We start from the raw sequence: 18608 nt of genomic DNA, 5'->3' as shown, positions 1-18608 counted from the left end.
TCGGTTTGGATGATTACAAACCGGAGTACATACATAGTAGGATAGGAATACTCCATTGTACTTCTCTCTAGTGGTGATGCCAGTCAAGGTCATTCTTCCATTTATTGAGATTGTAGTATTTGTGACTAAGCTATATTTTTAAAAAATAACGGCAAAAAAAACACACAAGGAGGGTCGGCAGGAACACACAAATGTTAGTTTAAAAGCTTAAAAAATTATTACTAATTATTATGATATTGTATATTATATTTTATACACATTCTTAAATATGTTAACTTTACTTTTTTGTTTTTTAGATCCTATATAGTATTATTGATCTAAATGCCATTACATACATACCCTGTTATATGGAGTATTATTTGGATTTATTTGATGGCTTTTTTAATGCAAATATGGAGCAGTCGGACCGGAGCAGGAGGGGATAGAAAAGGAGAAAAAAGAAAACAGAGGGGAAGTTAACTTTACTTAATATAATACATCATGTATGTTTAAACTAATATATATTTAGTGTATATTTTTCATGTTGACTACTCTTTTTTTAAAACTAAAATATGTATATATTTTTCAATAATAAATATAATAAAATAAATAAAATATAATAAATATGTATATAAATATAAAAATAAATAAATTATAAATATATAATATATAATATAATTATAAATATAATAAATATCCAAATATTTGTATTAAAAAAACATTTTTGTGTTAAATAAAAATGAAACTAATAAAGTCAATAAAAATGTGAATATATTAGTGTTGTTTTTGGAGTCTTTTTCACATCAATTTTGTCCATTCCTGCCGCACCTTCCTGTCCATTCTCTGGTAATAATTATTACAGAACTATATAAATACATTTTATTTGATTATATTTATGCTACCACGTTCCTTCATCGTTATCGTTTAAATTTCACAGCACCATCGACTGGATCTTGAATTAAAAAAAATGAAAAATGTATTTAAACAAATGAACCGCGGAACTCCCACATGGAATATTCTAGCAGCATGTAAATGAGCAACAGTCTCAATAGCTCAAGCATGTCCAAATACACAAAAGGGTGAAAAGGCCGTGCGCTAAACCAGTTTGCATGTGCATATCAGTGGATTTGATGTGTGTGTGTGTGTGTGTGGCAGGGTGTGACTAATTCCTGCTAAATGGCCCCCACTAGAAGGTCTGTCCCCCTCCCAGTTAGCTGTAAGGCGAGACTCTGTGCCATCTGGGCACCGTGTTTACTCTCGCTGGTGAACATCAGCCACCAAAACCTCCCTCCTCCCACCAGAAGACATAAGGGGGAAGCTGTAAGCCCCAGCATGGAAAAACTTAAGTCTGCGGTTTTCCCTCGGAGAGCCGACGACGCGTTTGGGAACACCCTCCTCAGCGGAGAGTGTGAACCTCATGACTTGGTCTCCCTCACGCCGTAGCCTTATCCAATGCAAACACATGCACGCCATTCTGTTTTATTGCAAGATTCATGCTAATCTGGCTCCGGGGGCTTAGACGCAGCCCCCTTTTCGACTCCTTTTTACCCCCCCACCCCCACCCCCCCATCTCCTTTAGTGTTTTTAGTTGTTCCAGCTGTGCAGGAGAACCTTAATGTTGTTGGCATAGCTGTGAAATTTGCAAAAACACACACAGGAAAACATGTGCAGGCATGCAGGGGCACCGTGAACACACACACACACACACACACACACAGCTTCAGGCTCCACCCTCTCCCCATTCATTCCACATCCACCCCCCCCCCTCTTCACAAACCTGTGTGTTTTTTTTTTTTATCCCGCTTTTGCTAGCAATCGTCTCCATCTCTTCCCTCCCCTCCAAGTTGGTGCAGTCTTGATAAGCGTCAGATAGCAGATCTCGGTGGTCGCTGATGTAATGATGATGAATGCTGCACCGCCGCCAGCCTCCTTTGGGGAGGGGGGTGTTGTTGGGGGGTGCTCGACACTGAACAGCCACCCTAATGAAATGAACACAAATACAGCACCTTGTGTGTGTGTGTGTGTGTTTGTGTGAGGAGGTGTGCCAAATCTAAAAAGGCACTTGAGGAGTTTTGGCGCGTGAGCAGGTAACGCGGCCAAAACTTTATTTCAGCGCCTTCACTTTGATGTCTTCAATTTGACTTTCAGCTCATTGCTTTTGTCGCCAGGCGTATAATTTATGTTAAATTGATTTGCTTAATGTGCTTATAAAATAAGGATCCACCCCCATTCCCCCCCTCCTTTCCGCTCTTCCCGTTCTGAACAGTGCGCATTATGGCACTCGCTGCGGAGGGATTACATTGCAAATAAAAGATGCACGCATTAGCCAATAACGCATCGTCAACTTTTCCCAGGTTGTGACCCGGCATGGAGGTGAGTTTTGTGTCCTTGCCGAAAAAGAGAGCGTTAGCGGGGCTGCAACATCTGCAGCCTGCAGTGCAGGTCAGGGGGGATTATGGGTGGAAAAGGTCTTTGCTTTTAATTGCTGCTTTCAGGGGCTGTCGGGCCTGCCTGCCCACACAAACACAAAAAGCCCGTCAGACACGCTCCAGTGGCCCGGACTTGGGAATGCTGCTGGTGGAATGCTCCTCTGGCTTGCTTATTCCGACCTAGGCCTGGACACTTCATTAGGTACAGCACACGCCCCGTGTCTCCCGTACGCTCGTTTATCACAGTTAATGGTTTCACGATATGTGAATTTCCACATTTTTATAGAAAACATTATTAGAGCCCTCCAAACATGAAGCAGCACCCCTATAGTCACCTTTAACTCTTATTGCCTAATATAGTGGACATAATAAGTGCTAATAAGGAAACCATTATAACATTATTAAAGCCCTCCAAACTTGAAATATCACCCCTATAGTCACCTTAAACTCTTATTACCTTATATAGTAGACATAAGAAGTGCTAATAAGGAAAACATAACATTATTAGAGCCCTCCAAACATGAAATAGCACCCCTATATTCACCTTTATATTCTTATTACCTTATATAGTAGACATAAGTGCTAATAAGGAAAACATTATAACATTATTAGAGCCCTCCAAACATGAAATAGCACCCCTATATTCACCTTTATATTCCTATTACCTTATATAATAGACATAAGTGCTAATAAGGAAAACATTAACATTATTAGAGCCCTCCAAACATGAAATAACACCCCTATATTCACCTTTATATTCCTATTACCTTATATAGTAGACATAAGTGCTAATAAGGAAAACGTTATAACATATTAGAGCCCTCCAAACATGAAATAGCACCCCATATTCACCTTTATATTCTTATTACCTTATATAGTAGACATAAGTGCTAATAAGGAAAACATTATAACATTATTAGAGCCCTCCAAACATGAAATAGCACCCCTATAGTCACCTTAAACTCTTATTACCTTATATAGTAGACATAAGAAGTGCTAATAAGGAAAACATAACATTATTAGAGCCCTCCAAACATCAAATAGCACCCCTATAGTCACCTTAAACTCTTATTACCTTATATAGTAGACATAATAAGTGCTAATAAGGAAACCATTATAACATTATTAAAGCCCTCCAAACATGAAATAGCACCCCTATAGTCACCTTTATACTCTTATTACCTTATATAGTAGACATAATAAGTGCTAATAAAGAAAACATTATTAGAGCCCTCCAAACATGAAAATAGCACCCCTATATTCACCTTTGTACTCTTATTACCTTATATAGCCGCCGCTAATAAGTGCTAATAAGGCATAATAAATTCCTTGAGGTGTGTTTTTCCACCACATTGCGCAACTCTACGAGATCAGGGACACGGGAAACGGCCGCCGCTCTAAGCATAGCGAGCTACCTAGGTAACTAGTTAGCCTCCAGTTGATTTATTCTAAACGTAAATAAGGGTTTGAAACTGAGTCTAGAAGATGTAAGAAGTGGAAAAAAAATACCACTTCCACAAGGAATGGGAGGAAGATATTTTTTTCACAGTCACTTGGTCCCACAACTCGGCCTTGCTTTCCTCACTTTGTGGCTTCTTTCTGTTACGGTGGTTAGCTCAGCACAGCACAGCCCACTCGCCACAACACCCGACACGGCTCACCGCAAACTGTTACATAAAGATCCCTGAACGCAACACCTGTTTGAACCCCGGCTGGCACACTTCAAATGGAAAAACAAACCAAACAAAACAAAAAAAATGCCTGGAGATAAAAACACCTTGACGCGTATGTTTACATAGGACTTGTAATCTATTATTTCATAGCGCATATTTTATTCGCCGTAGCATCGCATCGGACTTGAAAGCACCACCGTGTTTTGTGATCTTCCCCTTGTGTGCTCATGTGGGAGCTATTAGACGACAAGCTTTGTTTAATTCTGTTTTGATTGGTAGGGGAGTAATTGTGTGTGTTTTTTCCTACCCCCCCCCCCCCCCCCCAAACACAACCTCCACCCCCCCTTCTCTTTCTGCGAGCTGGCAATTGGTTACAGATGCTAGATGACATGGATGAAAAAAAAAAAAAAACACAAACAAAGCGGACACTGTTTGTATGAAGTTTAGCCTTCGCTACTTCCTCTGTGGACACCCAAACACCCCCCCGCCCCCTTCCAGTCTAGAAAAAAAAAAAAAAATGTCTGTACACTTGTTTACAGACTGGGTGGCAATTAAATGACTGTTGGCTAATTAGCCGCTAGTCAGAGGAAATATTTCGATGAATAACGCCGTCCCGTACTTGGGTGTCAATGAGTGGTGCTGGTTGTGTTCCGGTCTCCCCAATCATAGACCCGCGTGACCTAGATCGGGTCGGCTTTGTAGACGGGGCCTCGGAGGTGCTGTGAACCCAGCAGACGCCACGCCGCACGCTGCATCCTTCTTTTCTCAACCCACAGACGGCATTAACTTGAACCACCTTTTATTCTTTGAAAGAAAAATTGCCCGGCACCATGATATTCCCAACAGGGCCTTCAAACAATCCTTGTTTTTCCAGGACTGCCCCCCCTCCCCATCCAACCAAACCCCCCTCTCCTTTCTCTGGTATATATATATATATATATACCCCTAAGGTTTCTACTCTCTCCAACACAAGCATGACGATCTGCACACGCTTTGACTTTTGTTTGTCAGATCCAAAATCTCGCTGTTTGTGGTTTGTTGCTAGTTTTGTGAGTTTTTGTTTCTTTTGGGAAGTCAGAAGTTTAGAGTGGCCCTAAATAAGATAACCAATCAGAAGCCTGGTTTTGGAAGTGGGCGGGTTTATGCATAGAGGTTATAAATGTATTTTATGAGTTAGCTATGTAGCGAAGCAGGTAAGCAATTTCTTTATTAGTTACTTAGCTTGGTAGCTAACCAGAATTAGTAGGGTCTACTTAACACATAAGTCTTTTATTAGTGAGTTAGTTAGTTAGTTAGTAGCCAAGTAGTAGAATTTAGTCTAGTGTCATGAGTTAGCTAGGTAGCTACATATCTTAGCAAGAAAGCTTGGTCTTGTTTTAGTTTATTAGCTAGCTAGCTAGCCAGATTTAACAGAGTCGACTCAGCACATAGGTCTTCAATAGCTAGTTAGTTAGTAGCCAGGTGGCTAATAATAGGATTTAGTAGGATGTTATGAGTTAGCTAGGTTGCTCGCTAGCTTGGGAGGGAACATAGTTCTTTATTAGTTAGTTAGCCAGATTTAGCAGGGAAGCTAGGTCTTGTTTTAGTTTATTAGCTAGGTAGCTAGCCAGATTTAGCAGGGTCTACTGAGCACACAGCTAACTAGCTTAGCAGGGAAGCTAGGTCTTTCTTTTTTAGTTAGTTAGCTAGGTAGCTAGCCAGATTTAGTAGGGTCTACTTACCACATACGTCTTTTATTAGTAAGTTCGTTAGTTAGTTAGCAACCAGGTGGCTAGTAGTACAATTTTAGCTACCTAGCTCAGCAGGGAAGCTAGGTCTTGCTTTAGTTTATTAGCTAGGTAGCTAGCCAGATTTAGCAGGGTCTACTGAGCACATAGGTCTTCAATAGTTAGTTATTTAGTAGCCAGGTGGCTAATAATAGGATTTAGTTGGATGTTATGGGTTTGCTAGGTTCTATGCTAGCTTGGGAGGGAAGATAGGTCTTTATTAGCTTGTTAGCCAGGTAGCTAGCCAGGTTTAGCAGGGTCTACTGAGCACATAGGTCTTCATTAGTTAGTTAGTTAGTAGCCAAGTGGCTAATAATAGGATTTAGTAGGATGTTATGAGTTAGCTAGGTCGCTCGCTAGCTTGGGAGGGAAGATAGGTCTTTATTAGTTAGTTAGCCAGGTAGCTAGCCAGTTTTAACAGGATCTATTGAGCACATACAGTTATAAAAGTTATTTGAATAATAATATAATAATATATCTCCTCCACCCCAGTTATCCCGTCTCCATGCGGTGTTGAGGAATGACCATTCGCCATGGAAACCCAGTCCCAGGCCAGTTCCGCAGCTGAAAAGAAGAAGAGGGTGGAGACCATCGTGGCGACCAAGGGCTCGTCAGCACGCAATGACATCAGCGAGAAGGCGGTGGCCTCCAGCACCACGTCTAACGGTATGCCAGACTCTCCCAGCGCATGTAAAAATAATTCTGGGCTGACTAACCGTGCACGCAGACTGGAGACAGCTTGGGTTTGGTTTTTTTTTTACGGGATATGTCAAAACCAGACGCGTGCAAAAAAAGTAAAATAATGGAGGGTCTTCCCCAAAGTCAGGGGTGACGAAAGTGTGGCATGTGACATGTTCTAAAAATAAAATTTAACAAGAAAACGCAAGAGTAAAATCTAAATATTAAGAGAAATCAAGTCAAATTTCCCGATAAGAACGTATTAGGAGGTAAAATAACATCATTTTAGTTGCACAAAAGTTTTAAAGTTGTAATACAATAAGAAACAAACAAAAAAATGGCGAGATTTGGGGAATTTTTGGAAAATTAGATGAGGAATATGATGGGAATAGGGTCAAAATATTATGGCGATAAAGTCAGAATATGCCAAGAAGAAATTTTACACGAAGACAATTGAAATAGTGAGTTAAAAAAAGAAAGAAAAATTAAAAACAGCTATAATTGTATGGGAATAAAGTGCAAACATGCAAACTCCACACAGAGTGGCCCAAGCAGGGATTCAAACCCAGGTCTTCTGACTGTGTGGCCAACATGCTAACCACTCGGTTGTTATTATATAGAGAATAATTATAGTTTTACATGTAGCAAACAATGCCATATATATTCTTGATTAAATTGCTGGCACTCTCAAAGTCATTTGGCCCCGTGGCGGGCTATTTTGCATGGAAAGTGAGTCACAATAGAGCACAGGTACGAATTTGTTAAGTGCACTATTGTACGAAAAAGTAGGCAAAATTTTAGATTAAAAAACTGCAGTGACACTTGATGCTAACGGCTAACCCTGTTAGCTATGTTTTTGTTTTAATCATGTATTTTCTTTCTAAAACCTTCAGTGCATTTATTGATAGCTTCAATGCAATGTGTGTGTTAGCGGTGCATTCCCTAGCTTGTACACGTAGAATATACATACACATCATACAGTATGTAAGTGCAGATGTTGTTTTGGTAACCATGATATCATTTCTTGTGAGCAACTCCCCAAAGCTGTATTTAAAGATTTAGCCTCGCATGTGACTGTTTGCTTTCCCATGCTTCCCTGTGAGTCATATACAACACTGACTGGCTTGTTGACATAGCCTCATGTCTTCAACTTACGCTATTATACGTGCTCATGCACTTTTCCCTTTTTTTATTCACATGCGGGAACGGAGGATATTCCCTTTTCTTAAAAAAAAAAAATGTAGCTTAAGACATAAGAAAAGCAGAGTTGAGCTCATCGCCGCCTTTAAGCCGCAGCTGCGCTCATTAGCAGCGAGAGGATTTGGAATGTTTTTTGGGGGGGGGGGGGTTGAAGGTGGACGGCCCGAAGGAGGCTTCTGTCAGCGTGCCCTCGAGTGTGCGCTGATGTCAAATGGGATAATCCCGAGTGTGAATAGAAGACAAACAGTCCAAACGTAGGGTAAATACGTGGCCATGACTTTCTCCCCTCATTTGGGAGTTTGGACAGGAAGTGGGTAAAGTACTACATCCCCCCGAGCATCTTGGGAGCACTCTTAGTCATTGCCAGATGGCCGGCACGGGTTTTGTTAATTAAGGGGGGGCGGCAGAAAGAAAGAATGTAGAACAATCATGGATCTAATTTGGATCCATGATTGTGGATTTTTGAAGGAGGAATCTGGAGTGAATGGGAACGGGAATGGGAACGGGAATGGATGTTGTCAGGTAGGGGTTGGAAAACTGCGGCATTTAGCATCTAGAGTGTAGCTGGTAACATGATCTGAGGTGCTAAGCTAGCTTGTAGAAAAAAAGCAACACCATGGGAGCATACAAATATATATCCCAACCGCAAGGCATGCTGGGTAGGTTGTGGTAATCGTAAAACCCAACTTTTTTGCTAAACATGTCGAGGAGGTTGCCAGACAAGGAGGGTTAACATACTCTTGATATCCGATATTTTATTGTTTATTTGTTGGACTACCCAGCATGCCTTGCGGACATATAGAAATAACATACATATTGTTTTTATAGTATTTTGCGAGTTAATGGGAATAACTACTCACCTGTATTTTTGTATTTTACTCATGAGTGTGCCACCCTCCCCCCCAGGCCCCCATCATAAGATAGCTTACACATTCTTTGTGCAGTGATAATTACGCCACATTCCCAAGACGACACCCCCCCCCCAAAAAAAAAACTCATAACCTCTTATCAGGTGTAACCCTACCCTCAACTTTAACCCCCTCTGCCCCCCGGTCCCCTCTAAACAAAAAGGTAATTGTGAGCAGCTGCCGAGCCCCAGTGGACGTCGGGGGGCCAGGTCCAAGTTGATTGGGTCGGGTAAGAAGTTTTACCTGATGGCATTTTTTTTTGGTCCCGTTTTGTGGCCAAGCGCCACTCGTCGTTTCTGGGTCTCGGCAAAGTTTTCCCACGTGGTCGGCGTGCCATTCATCGGCGTGGCCACCCCTCCCCTCCGACCCCCCTTTCGTCTTGCCTGACAGCTCAAAAGAGCCGACTGTGCCGCAACAATGCCGTGATTGGAGCTCCCCGTAGGAGTGGGGGGGGGATGCGGGGGTGGGTTACAGGGAGGTACCCCATCCCCCTCGTATAGTCATCATTCAACGGGCAGGTGGACCGCAGAGTCCCCTGATCCTTTTGTTGGGTTTTCAGTAAAAAAAAAAAAATGGTGGATGTCTTTGGGGGAATGAATGTCACCATTGTGGTCTAATTTTTCCACAACGAAAAGAAAGTAAAAGTTGCGCTCGGAAGTGGATCCCCTATCAGCGGGGTCACATGAGGACAACAAATGTAAGACGGCCAAACGGGCAGAGCCAGGGAAGAAAAATCCCACAGCAAATGGAACGCTTTAAGGAAGAAAGGGAATCTTGACTACTTTGGGAAGAAAATCTGACAGGTGAAGAGTATAGGGAGCGAGGGGCTGGGGGGGGGGGGGGGGTGGAGGGTCGTGAGGGGCCACCTTCTTTTTAGGCAGCCATTTAAATGATCAACAGTAAATAGAGGAGGGTGTCATCTGACAGAAATAAAGTTCCCGTTAACAGCGGGGATGGAAAGTAATTTACAGATACGCTGTCCCCGCCATCTTTGTGCCTCCCAGATAAGGTTTCATTTCAGAAACGGATAGGAGACATTTTCACTTACGGGGGCCGCCATTCTGGGACACCTGTGATAACAGCTTGTGGACCCCTAATTGAAAATGGGTTTCAAAATGGATTTCCACTTTTCTTCCTCTCTCCTCCGCCCCCACCTCCCGTCAGCGCCACTACCATTCCGATTTTTCCACCGTCCACCGCCAGAACAGGGATATTGGAGGGGCAGGAGATCGGAGAACTGGGTGTAATGGAGCTTCGGCCGCGGATCATCCCTCAGCACCGTGTCACCTCTATGACAGCTGCGTGATCCGTCTTGTTAATGAAATCATTGATCACTTGATGGGACTCATAATCAACTGCTTCTCCACCTTCTTCTCCTCCTCCCTCATCAGGGAAGAACCTTCTTCTCTTTTCTTGTTTTGGGAATAAAAACTATACATCTGGAAAGAGAGCCCAGCACATACAACGAGTGATCTGTGCTTAAAAAACCACTCCCGCCATCTGTATTTGTGCTGTATGTACTTGGAGGAAGCAGGCGCCCTTTTCATGTTGCCCCGCTCCAGGTTCTCTGGGTCTTTGGGGCTAATGAGAGAGGACTGATGGAGGGATAAGGGACCTCAAGGGAGCTTAGCCTGGCCCAGGGGTCAAACAGCACAATGGAGGAGGCGTTTTGAGGCTGACACGCAGCCCCCTCGCAGCAAAACTGGCTATTTGTGCCCAATAACCCCCCCCCCCCAAAGTATAAATAATACATAAAACGCATGTAAAATTTGAAGTCGGGCATACCTGGCTAAACATAAACATACGTACTTATTTCATGGACCTCTGCACTGAACGCAATTTCCTGCAGGAGCAGCAAGGGGGACAGCCTTTGGCAGCGCCACCTCACCCGGGGGGGGCCTGAGGCGCAGGATTAGCTTAGCCTCGCCGCTACTCAGGGCGGAGATGGAACATGAGCCGCCTGGCCCAGCCTCGGACTCTCTTGTCTGGCAGACTTCCGTCCGGGGCCAGAGCTTTTGCTGGAAGATGCACGCTTGCCGGGAAGGTGCGGCCAGAAATGTCTCTAATGCTTTGCCCCCGGGGCGGGGGGGTGTTTGAGCAACTTTGGACCTCGGTGAAGATTTCATAATACTCTGGAAAGTTGTCAAAGTTTTGACAGTTTGGAGCTCATCGCTGAGGAAAAGTGACGTGACTTCAGACGGGAAAAGTTTCTACTTCATGTTGGACATCACAATGGATCTTCAGAGGAACCAGAGGTCGCCGGGGTCAGAGACTAATCCCCAAACCAATGATGACCCCCCTCCCCCCTCTCCAAAATGAGCCAGTTCTGAGTGACTCGGAAAATGATGTCATGGGTTAAGGTTAGCTAAGCTACAACCCAGCAACCACTCCACCCATGCCCCCATCTCGTTCCTCTGAGAGCGGGAAGGCCAAAAGGGGTCTCCGGCAGGCCCCCGTAAAGTGGGGAAACAGTGCTTGTACTTTTTCCTATTTGTTGTCAGGCATCGCTGGCCCCCCTCCCGCTGGTAGGAACAAAAGCAGGAGCGTCCCGAGCCTGCCAGGAGGATTTATTATGGTGCGCTCTTCCCCTTGTCCTCCTCTACTCTCAGGTCCCGACCAAAGTCTTGGTGGCAATGCGTGGCCCGGTTTAACAGGGCCCCCGGCCTTTCTTTTCATGCAGTGACGGACGTTAGCGTATCATAGCTTTTGCACGCCGCATCTGGTGTTGATCAGAAGAAAATCTGCGATGACAAAAAGGTTTTCCAGTTTGGGTTTTAAATGCTTCCTTGACACACATCATGTGACTGTGGTGAGAACATATAATTAGTTAAAGGTTCGAGTCTGGCTGGGGAATTATTTGCGGATTTTAGCTGGACGTGTGCATAAAAGGCTAAATAGACACAACTTGACTGAGAGCCTGTAGTGTGCCGACCGCTGCCAAGGCCAGAAAATGAACCTGATTCATGTTTTGGAGTGAACGGGAACGGGAATGGATGTTGTCATGCTAGGGGTTGGCAAACCGTAGTATTTAGCATCTAGAGTGTAGCTGGTAAGGTGCTAAGCTAGCTTGTAGAAACACCATAGAAGCATACAAAGATCTATGCCCTTATATCCCCACCGCAAGGCATGCTGGGTAGGTTGTGGTGATCGTACAACCCAACTTGTTTTTGCTAAATATGTCGAGGAGGTCACCAGAGAAGTAAACAAGGAGGGTTAACATACTCTTGATAGCCGATATTTTATTGTTTATATTGTTGGACTACTCAGCATGCCTTGCGGACATATCGAGCCTATCCCAGCTGTCTTCGGGCGTGAGGCGGGGTACACCCTGGACTGGTCGCCAGCCAATCACAGGCCACATATAGACAAACAACCATTCACACTCACATTCATACCTATGGACAATTTGGAGTCGCTAATTAACCTAGCATGTTTTTGGAATGTGGGAGGAAACCAGAGTACCCGGAGAAAACCCACGCATGCACGGGGAGAACATGCAAACTCCACACAGTGATGGCCGAGGGTGGAATTGAACCCTGGTCTCCTAGCTGTGAGGTCTGCGCGCTAACCACTAGTCCGCCGTGCCGCCCCAGGTGTGACTTATATATACAAATATATAAGGGTGCTCTAGGATTCAATGGATTAATTAATGTGGAATGAGGTCGGGAACTCGGTGAACTTGGTAACTAGTAACCTCGCTGGCTTGATTTTTATGCTATTGTGGGAAACTAATTTCTAAATAAATGTTTTTTTTTCCCTTTATCAGCAAAAGGCGTAAAGTAGTGACCATTCCAAAGCACCAACATCCTTCTGTGTGTTTTTGCTCAATGGAGGTCAATTCCGCAACGGCCCACAAACGCACCATCAGCTCCACCTCTGACAAACCTGATCAACTCAAGACATGCTTTCAGGTTAGCTTGAGCCAGGAGGCCCCGTACCCGTTAATCTCTCCCCCCTGACCTCCGCCCCAGGTTCCCCCAGGGGGGGGCTCGCATCTCACCCTTCTCTCCCTGCTCCTCTCCTCCCAGCTCTCGCTCTGCTTGCGCGCCGTGTGAAAGAGGAGCTCGGATCAAAGGCCAGAAAGCATGGCAGTGATTTCTGGCGATTGATTAGAAGCAGACGCGGAGAGGCGGCGGGCGCTCCGGCTTTTCGCTTCTTCCCACCCTCTTTCTCCCAGGGCTCTCGTAAATAGCTCAGGCTTCAAGTGTGAAAAGAGTTGCCACTATTGGCAGCGAGAACCCGGGATCACATCCACGCCACGCCGGAGTGGTGAATCGCTCCTCCTGGATGGCAGCACAAGACGAGGAATCGAGAGTAGGGGGGCTGTCAGCTGATAAGAACCATTTGCTGGGTCTGGATCTGGGGAGGGACGGTGTAATCCTTTCGCAAGAGGAGCTGCGGGAGACGAGTTGGAGATTGATTTTCCGAGAGAGGGCATGCGGAGAATTGAACTCAGATGTCTTACACAGAGTTGCAGGGAAACAAATGTCTGTAGCTTACAGGAGAGCGGCGGTGCAACTTGAACTTGAGCAAGTCGTTCTCGTGTGAAGCAACAGCATCGCCGTCTTTCACCATTCCGCCCCCTCCATTTTTTCTTTGGGTCAACACACTCCTAAAACTCTAAGTAAACTCCGAAAAATGACATTTATGTAATTTAAGAGGGCATGCAACCCACTTTCGGGATTAACATTTGCAATAAAGTGATTGTTTCAACTCTTTATGAGTTCAAAAAAAGCATAATCCAGGCTAACCCGGACCAGGGAGGCTAACTGTCCGAAGGGGGTTGAGGGTGGGGGTGGGCCTCACTCAGACAGCTCCATTACCGCCAGGACATGTCTCATGTCAGACAAACCCCACTAAGGAAAGAGGCGGGTTTTTTTTTTTGCGAGGGGCCGTACTTTAACTTAGTTGGAGCGAAGCCAAAAGTTTTTTTTTTCCCCTCGAGGGACCCGGCGAGTATCTGATTACGTTTTTAAAAGCTTTTTCATCCGTCGTCGCTTGTTGATGCTAACGTTTACATTTTTCTCTCCCGCTAAATAACGTTCACACACAGCTGGATCGGAACAGGATGGCGGTAGTGTTAGCATGATGGGGGGGGGGTGAAAAAGGGGGTGGGGTGGGGGTTATTATTAACTATTTGGTGACCTCATGACTTCATCTTCACCGCTGTCAGAGGCGCTCCACATTATGTCTCGACCTCTCTCTGTGGGCTCTTTGTTTCTGGTTTTGGCTCTGGGACAGCTCTGCGTGGGGCTGCGTGAGTCCAAACCCCCCCCCCCAAACCACCTCCATCATCCCACTGTAGCCCAAAAAGGGAGGGGCCGGGCAATTACAGTGGATGCAGACATGTTAGCAGGAATATAACGTGGGTATATTGAAGGAGTGTGTAGTAGGAGATTAGAATGCGATGCACGGGGGGGGGGGGGTAAGCGGAGAGGTGGGTAATTGGACACAGCGAGACATGCCGCACTTCAATCTTAAAGCAGCCTTGAGCCGATGAGCCTTCGCGATGATGCTTTTTAAACACCACTCTCCAATAAGGACACCTGATATGAGGCTAAAGCCATATTTATGTGGAATGTGGGATTAATGGGGAAGTCAAGACCCGATTAGAGAAGGAGGTGAGAGGTATTTGGAGTGACAGAATCGCTTTGGAGGGGGAGTCAGACGGATAGGTTAAGGACAAGGAAAAGGACACAGTAGTGGGTTAAAGGAATGCTGAAGCATTAAAAAAAAAGTCAAGTTAAAGACCCTACAGTGGTGCTGCCATGTTGTTCCACAGTTAGACCACCTTCGGCCATCTCTGTGTGGAGTTTACATGTTCTCCCCCATGCATGCATTGGGTTTTCTCCGGGGACTCCGGTTTCCTCCCACATTCCAAAATCCTACCTACACTCACGAGCTCCGATGAGTGAGATGTGAGAGGTTTATTTCCATCGAAGTTCAACAGCTCCCAAGGTCCAACCACAAGTTGTAGTACTTCTACATGTGATCAAACTTATTTAAGTTTTGTCAGAATAATTCTGCACCCTAAGCATTGTGGGAACTGTTGTTTAAGACGTGTGTGTGTTCAAAGCACTTGAGAAAAGTAGCTTCTTAGAGTTTGGAATTTACAGTAACAGTTACAGTCTGGAACGGACTAATTGGGAAAATTTGGTTAGAGTATGTTTTGGTTTGAGTCGGACCTTCTGAAAGGGAATCATGACGCTAACCAAGGAGGATTAAATAAACTTGAATAATGTCAGAGGCTGCACAGCTGACGAGTGGTTAGCGTGCATGCCTCACAGCTCGGAGACACGAGTTCAATTCCACCCTCTCTGGGTACTCCGGAAACATTCCAAAAACATGCTAGGTTAATTAGCGACTCCAAATTGTCCATAGGTATGAATGTGAGTGTGAATGGTTGTTTGACTATATGTGCCCTGTGATTGGCTGGCGACCAGTCGCCTGAAGACAGCCGGGATAGGCTCCAGCACCCCCGCGACCCTCGTGAGGAAAAAGCGGTAGAAAATGAATGAATGAATATCAGAGGCTGCACAACGGACGAGTGGTTAGCGTGCAGGCCTCACACCTAGGAGACCCAAGTTCAATTCCACCCTCTCCAGGTACTCCGGAAACATTCCAAAAACATGCCAAGTTAATTAGCAACTCCAAATTGCCCATAGGTATGAATGTGAGTGTGAATGGTTGTTTGTCTATATGTGCCCTGTGATTGGCTCGCGACCAGTCGCCCGAAGACAGCTGAATATCAGAGGCTGCACAACGGACGAGTGGTTAGCGTCCAGGCCTCACAGCTCTGAGACACAGGTTCAATTCCGCCATCTCCGGGTACTCCGTAAACATTCCAAAACATGCTAGGTTAATTAGCGACTCCAAATTGTCCATAGGTATGAATGTGAGTGTGAATGGTTGTTTGTCTATATGTGCCCTGTGATTGGCTGGGAAGACAGCTGGGATAGGCTCCAGCACCCCGCGACCCTTTGTGAGGGTAAGCGGTAGAAAATGAATGAATGAATGGTCCCAGGGCAGAATTGCACCCTGTTGTTTTTTTTTGCTGCAGTGATGGCGTCGGCTGGTTGTAAGGCAAACAATGATTGACAAGGTTATAAAAGATTCCTTGTGAGGCAAATTGGCGCCTCTGACATGATTTAAAAATCACGTGTCACCCATTTAAATCCAAACGTTGTTGTGATTAGCTTGAGAGTTTAACAGCGGTGACTCAGTGCATGGCCAGAACAGCTCCTCGTTGTGGGTGCCAGGTAGTTAGAATGTTATTTTTACGGCACCTGGCTTGCGGTTTGGAATTGTGATTGTCATGCTCGCTGGTGAAGTAAAAAAAAAAAATTCCTCGTGTCCGACGGCGGATGGGCTAGACAGCGTGAGTGTTGCCAGCTGCAGCATGAAAGGCCCGACTGTGCTGTTAGTTTAACTCAAATTTGTCACACTCACGTGCAGACCCGCTTTCGACGTGTAATGTAGACGTTTAGCGGCCGCCGTTGGTCTGAGACTAATGCGGTGTTATGGATGCAGATTAGCTCCTAGCACCTCCCATGTGTGATAGGTCACAGGTCCCGTACTGGAAAGAGGTTGGAAACAAGGACAGGTTTGGATGCCAGCGTCTTTTGTGAACGGTTCTTGTATTCACACTTCCTGTTTTGTGTGTTGCTGACATCATGCGTGACATCTTGACACCTTAGCTACTTTTAATTGGACAAAAGACGGCCGCAGGTTAGCAAGCACAGGTTTACTACCACTTATAACCGGAACTAACCATTGAGAATCCAGGTTAATACTAGCGTGCTTGTATTTTCAAGCTTACTTTGCACTGAACAGGAAGTCAGAGTGTCCCCATTATAACGGTGTAGAACTAGCCAGTAGTTGGACATAATATGTTGACATAAACTCATTTTTTGACACTTTTGGGCCCCAAATTTATGTCAACAAATCAGTCGACCAATTTACAGTGCCCTCTAAATGGTATTGGAACAGCAAGGTCAGTTATGTTTATTTTTTACTCCAGACTGAAAACATTTCAACTCTTATTTCCTGCAAAAAAAAATTAAGAAAACAGCAGCAATTTTACCAGAATAAAGCCAAAATATTAGGAGATTAAAATCATAATATTATGAGAAAAATGTGGTAATTTTACTGGAATTAAATAGCAATATTATGACAAAAAAAAACACAATTACTGAAATGAAAAAATTAAATACAACTTTTAATTGAGAACTGATATATTGCTGAAATTTACCTATTTTCTACTGCTGATTACTAAAGCACTGGAAAATGTAGAAAACTACTTTTTTCTTATTTTAGATGATTTATTTTCTTCATTTTATATAGACTATAGCTCTAGAACACAATATTCTTTATGCCTTGAAAATTATAAAAAATGTCTGGTACCGGAATGAGAATTTTTTTTGTACATTTTCAACTCTTCCACAGCCCCTGCCCTTCCGTGGCAATCTGGCGTTTTCCACCATTCCAAAAGTCCATCCATGATGTCCCACTTATGTTCACTGAACTGTTTAGCAGTTCAGAGAGCACATCCACGGCAGCACTGGAAGGGAAAAACGGCGGGAAGAGACCACTCCGGACCAGCGCCAGTCATTGATAAAGTACTTAGCAGCAGGAAAATTAATGAATCCGGGCTTGACTGGGAGAGCAGGAGGGAGATGGGCTAGCTTGTGTGTGTGTGAGAGAGAGAGAGAGAGAGAGAGAGGGAGGAGTGTGAGGACGGGAGTGGGGGGGTAATCCTGTTCCAGATAAATGGCTGATCCCCCTCATTCCTTAGATATCAAATGTCAAAAGTTAAATTAGCCTGCTCGCCTTCGTTAGCGGCGAACATGTTTTGCAACGGCTGGTGGGCAGGTGCCTAATTAAGCCTCGCTTTCTTAATGGTCGTCCATGTTTGATGACATTCCCCCGAGTCAAAACTTGGATGTAATGACTTTTCTAACATGCACAGTGGCATTTTTGGATCCCGCTTGAAATAGCCCGCTTTCATATTTATTTATTTCCCCTAGACTTGATCCTAACTGTTGGCGTTGGGCTTCTTTGCTTTGGCCGCGTGTCCGTTTCTCTTGGCGAGCCTTTCCTAATCTGCGTGCCACAGACTTGAGTCCGCCTCGCTCTCGTGTCAGAAGTGGGATTCCATTGCTCCCCTCCCTGGATCCGCCCCCTTTAAGAAGCACCGTCCCAACCGGTGCTCGTTCTGCTTTTGTACGCAATCATGTCGCATTGTTGGAGAGGACAGTTAGACGGAAGTAACGTAAGTCATGGCTGCTCATTACCGACTTGCCGATGCACGTGTGTGTGTGTGAGCCCATTGGCTCTGAGAACTAAATGGAATATTTCACTTTGAAGCTGCGATCAAATGCACTTGGTGTTTGATTCCTGTAAGAATGCAAGCCGGTGCGCCCTTTGAGTGAAAAAGTCTTAAAAGCCGTAACTATCCGCCCTCAAAAATGCATCAGCGCGAAGCTTTTCTCGCTGTATCTAGCCATTGCTCATTGCTGCATCACAATGTAGCCCTGATGACATGCTGGTGGGGTTTCGGGGGCCGCTCCGTGGCGAAGCCTGCGCCCCTGATGGGGCGAACAAGGGGGGAGGCAGAGTGAGCCGGCGGAGTCTTGGCATGACACAATCCTGCTGTGAGCCTGATTTGAGGTGAGCGCACGGAAGATGGAAGAAGCCAGGCAGGCTTTGATTTGCCCCTCCCCAGCCCTGAGGCTCGGCGGCCGGGACTGCGAGGGGCTGAGCTCCTGGGGGCGAGGAGGGGGGGGTCCCAGCAGAGCCCCGGCGGCGTATAGAGGAACAGAGAGAGAGAGACGGGGCTGGTGGAACTGTGCACACGCTGTTGGGAGCCAAATTGAGATGTGGGAGTTGTTGAATTTGCCTAGATGAATATTGAAGTGGGCATTTGTGGTGTGTGAAATCAGCTGCTGACTGCAAACCAGGAATGGGACCCTCCTA

At 45.1% G+C, this 18608-nt stretch overlaps 1 protein-coding gene across 1 annotated transcript in view; it reads left to right on the top strand.

The window, feature by feature from the left end:
- Nucleotides 1-18608, top strand: part of gli3 (GLI family zinc finger 3) — a 92887-nt gene that overhangs the window by 17993 nt on the left and 56286 nt on the right. The window contains exon 4 of the mRNA XM_058059549.2: nt 6340-6513. Coding sequence (XP_057915532.2) covers nt 6381-6513 — 133 coding nt within the window. The 5' untranslated portion in view covers nt 6340-6380. The remainder of the gene's footprint in view (nt 1-6339; nt 6514-18608) is intronic.

This window comes from Doryrhamphus excisus, linkage group LG7 (genome assembly GCF_037039965.1).
Source record: "Doryrhamphus excisus strain RoL-2023G ecotype Guam linkage group LG7, RoL_Dexc_Guam_v1.1, whole genome shotgun sequence".
Taxonomy (NCBI): Eukaryota; Metazoa; Chordata; class Actinopteri; order Syngnathiformes; family Syngnathidae; genus Doryrhamphus; species Doryrhamphus excisus.
This window is presented reverse-complemented; position numbering and strand designations above follow the sequence as displayed.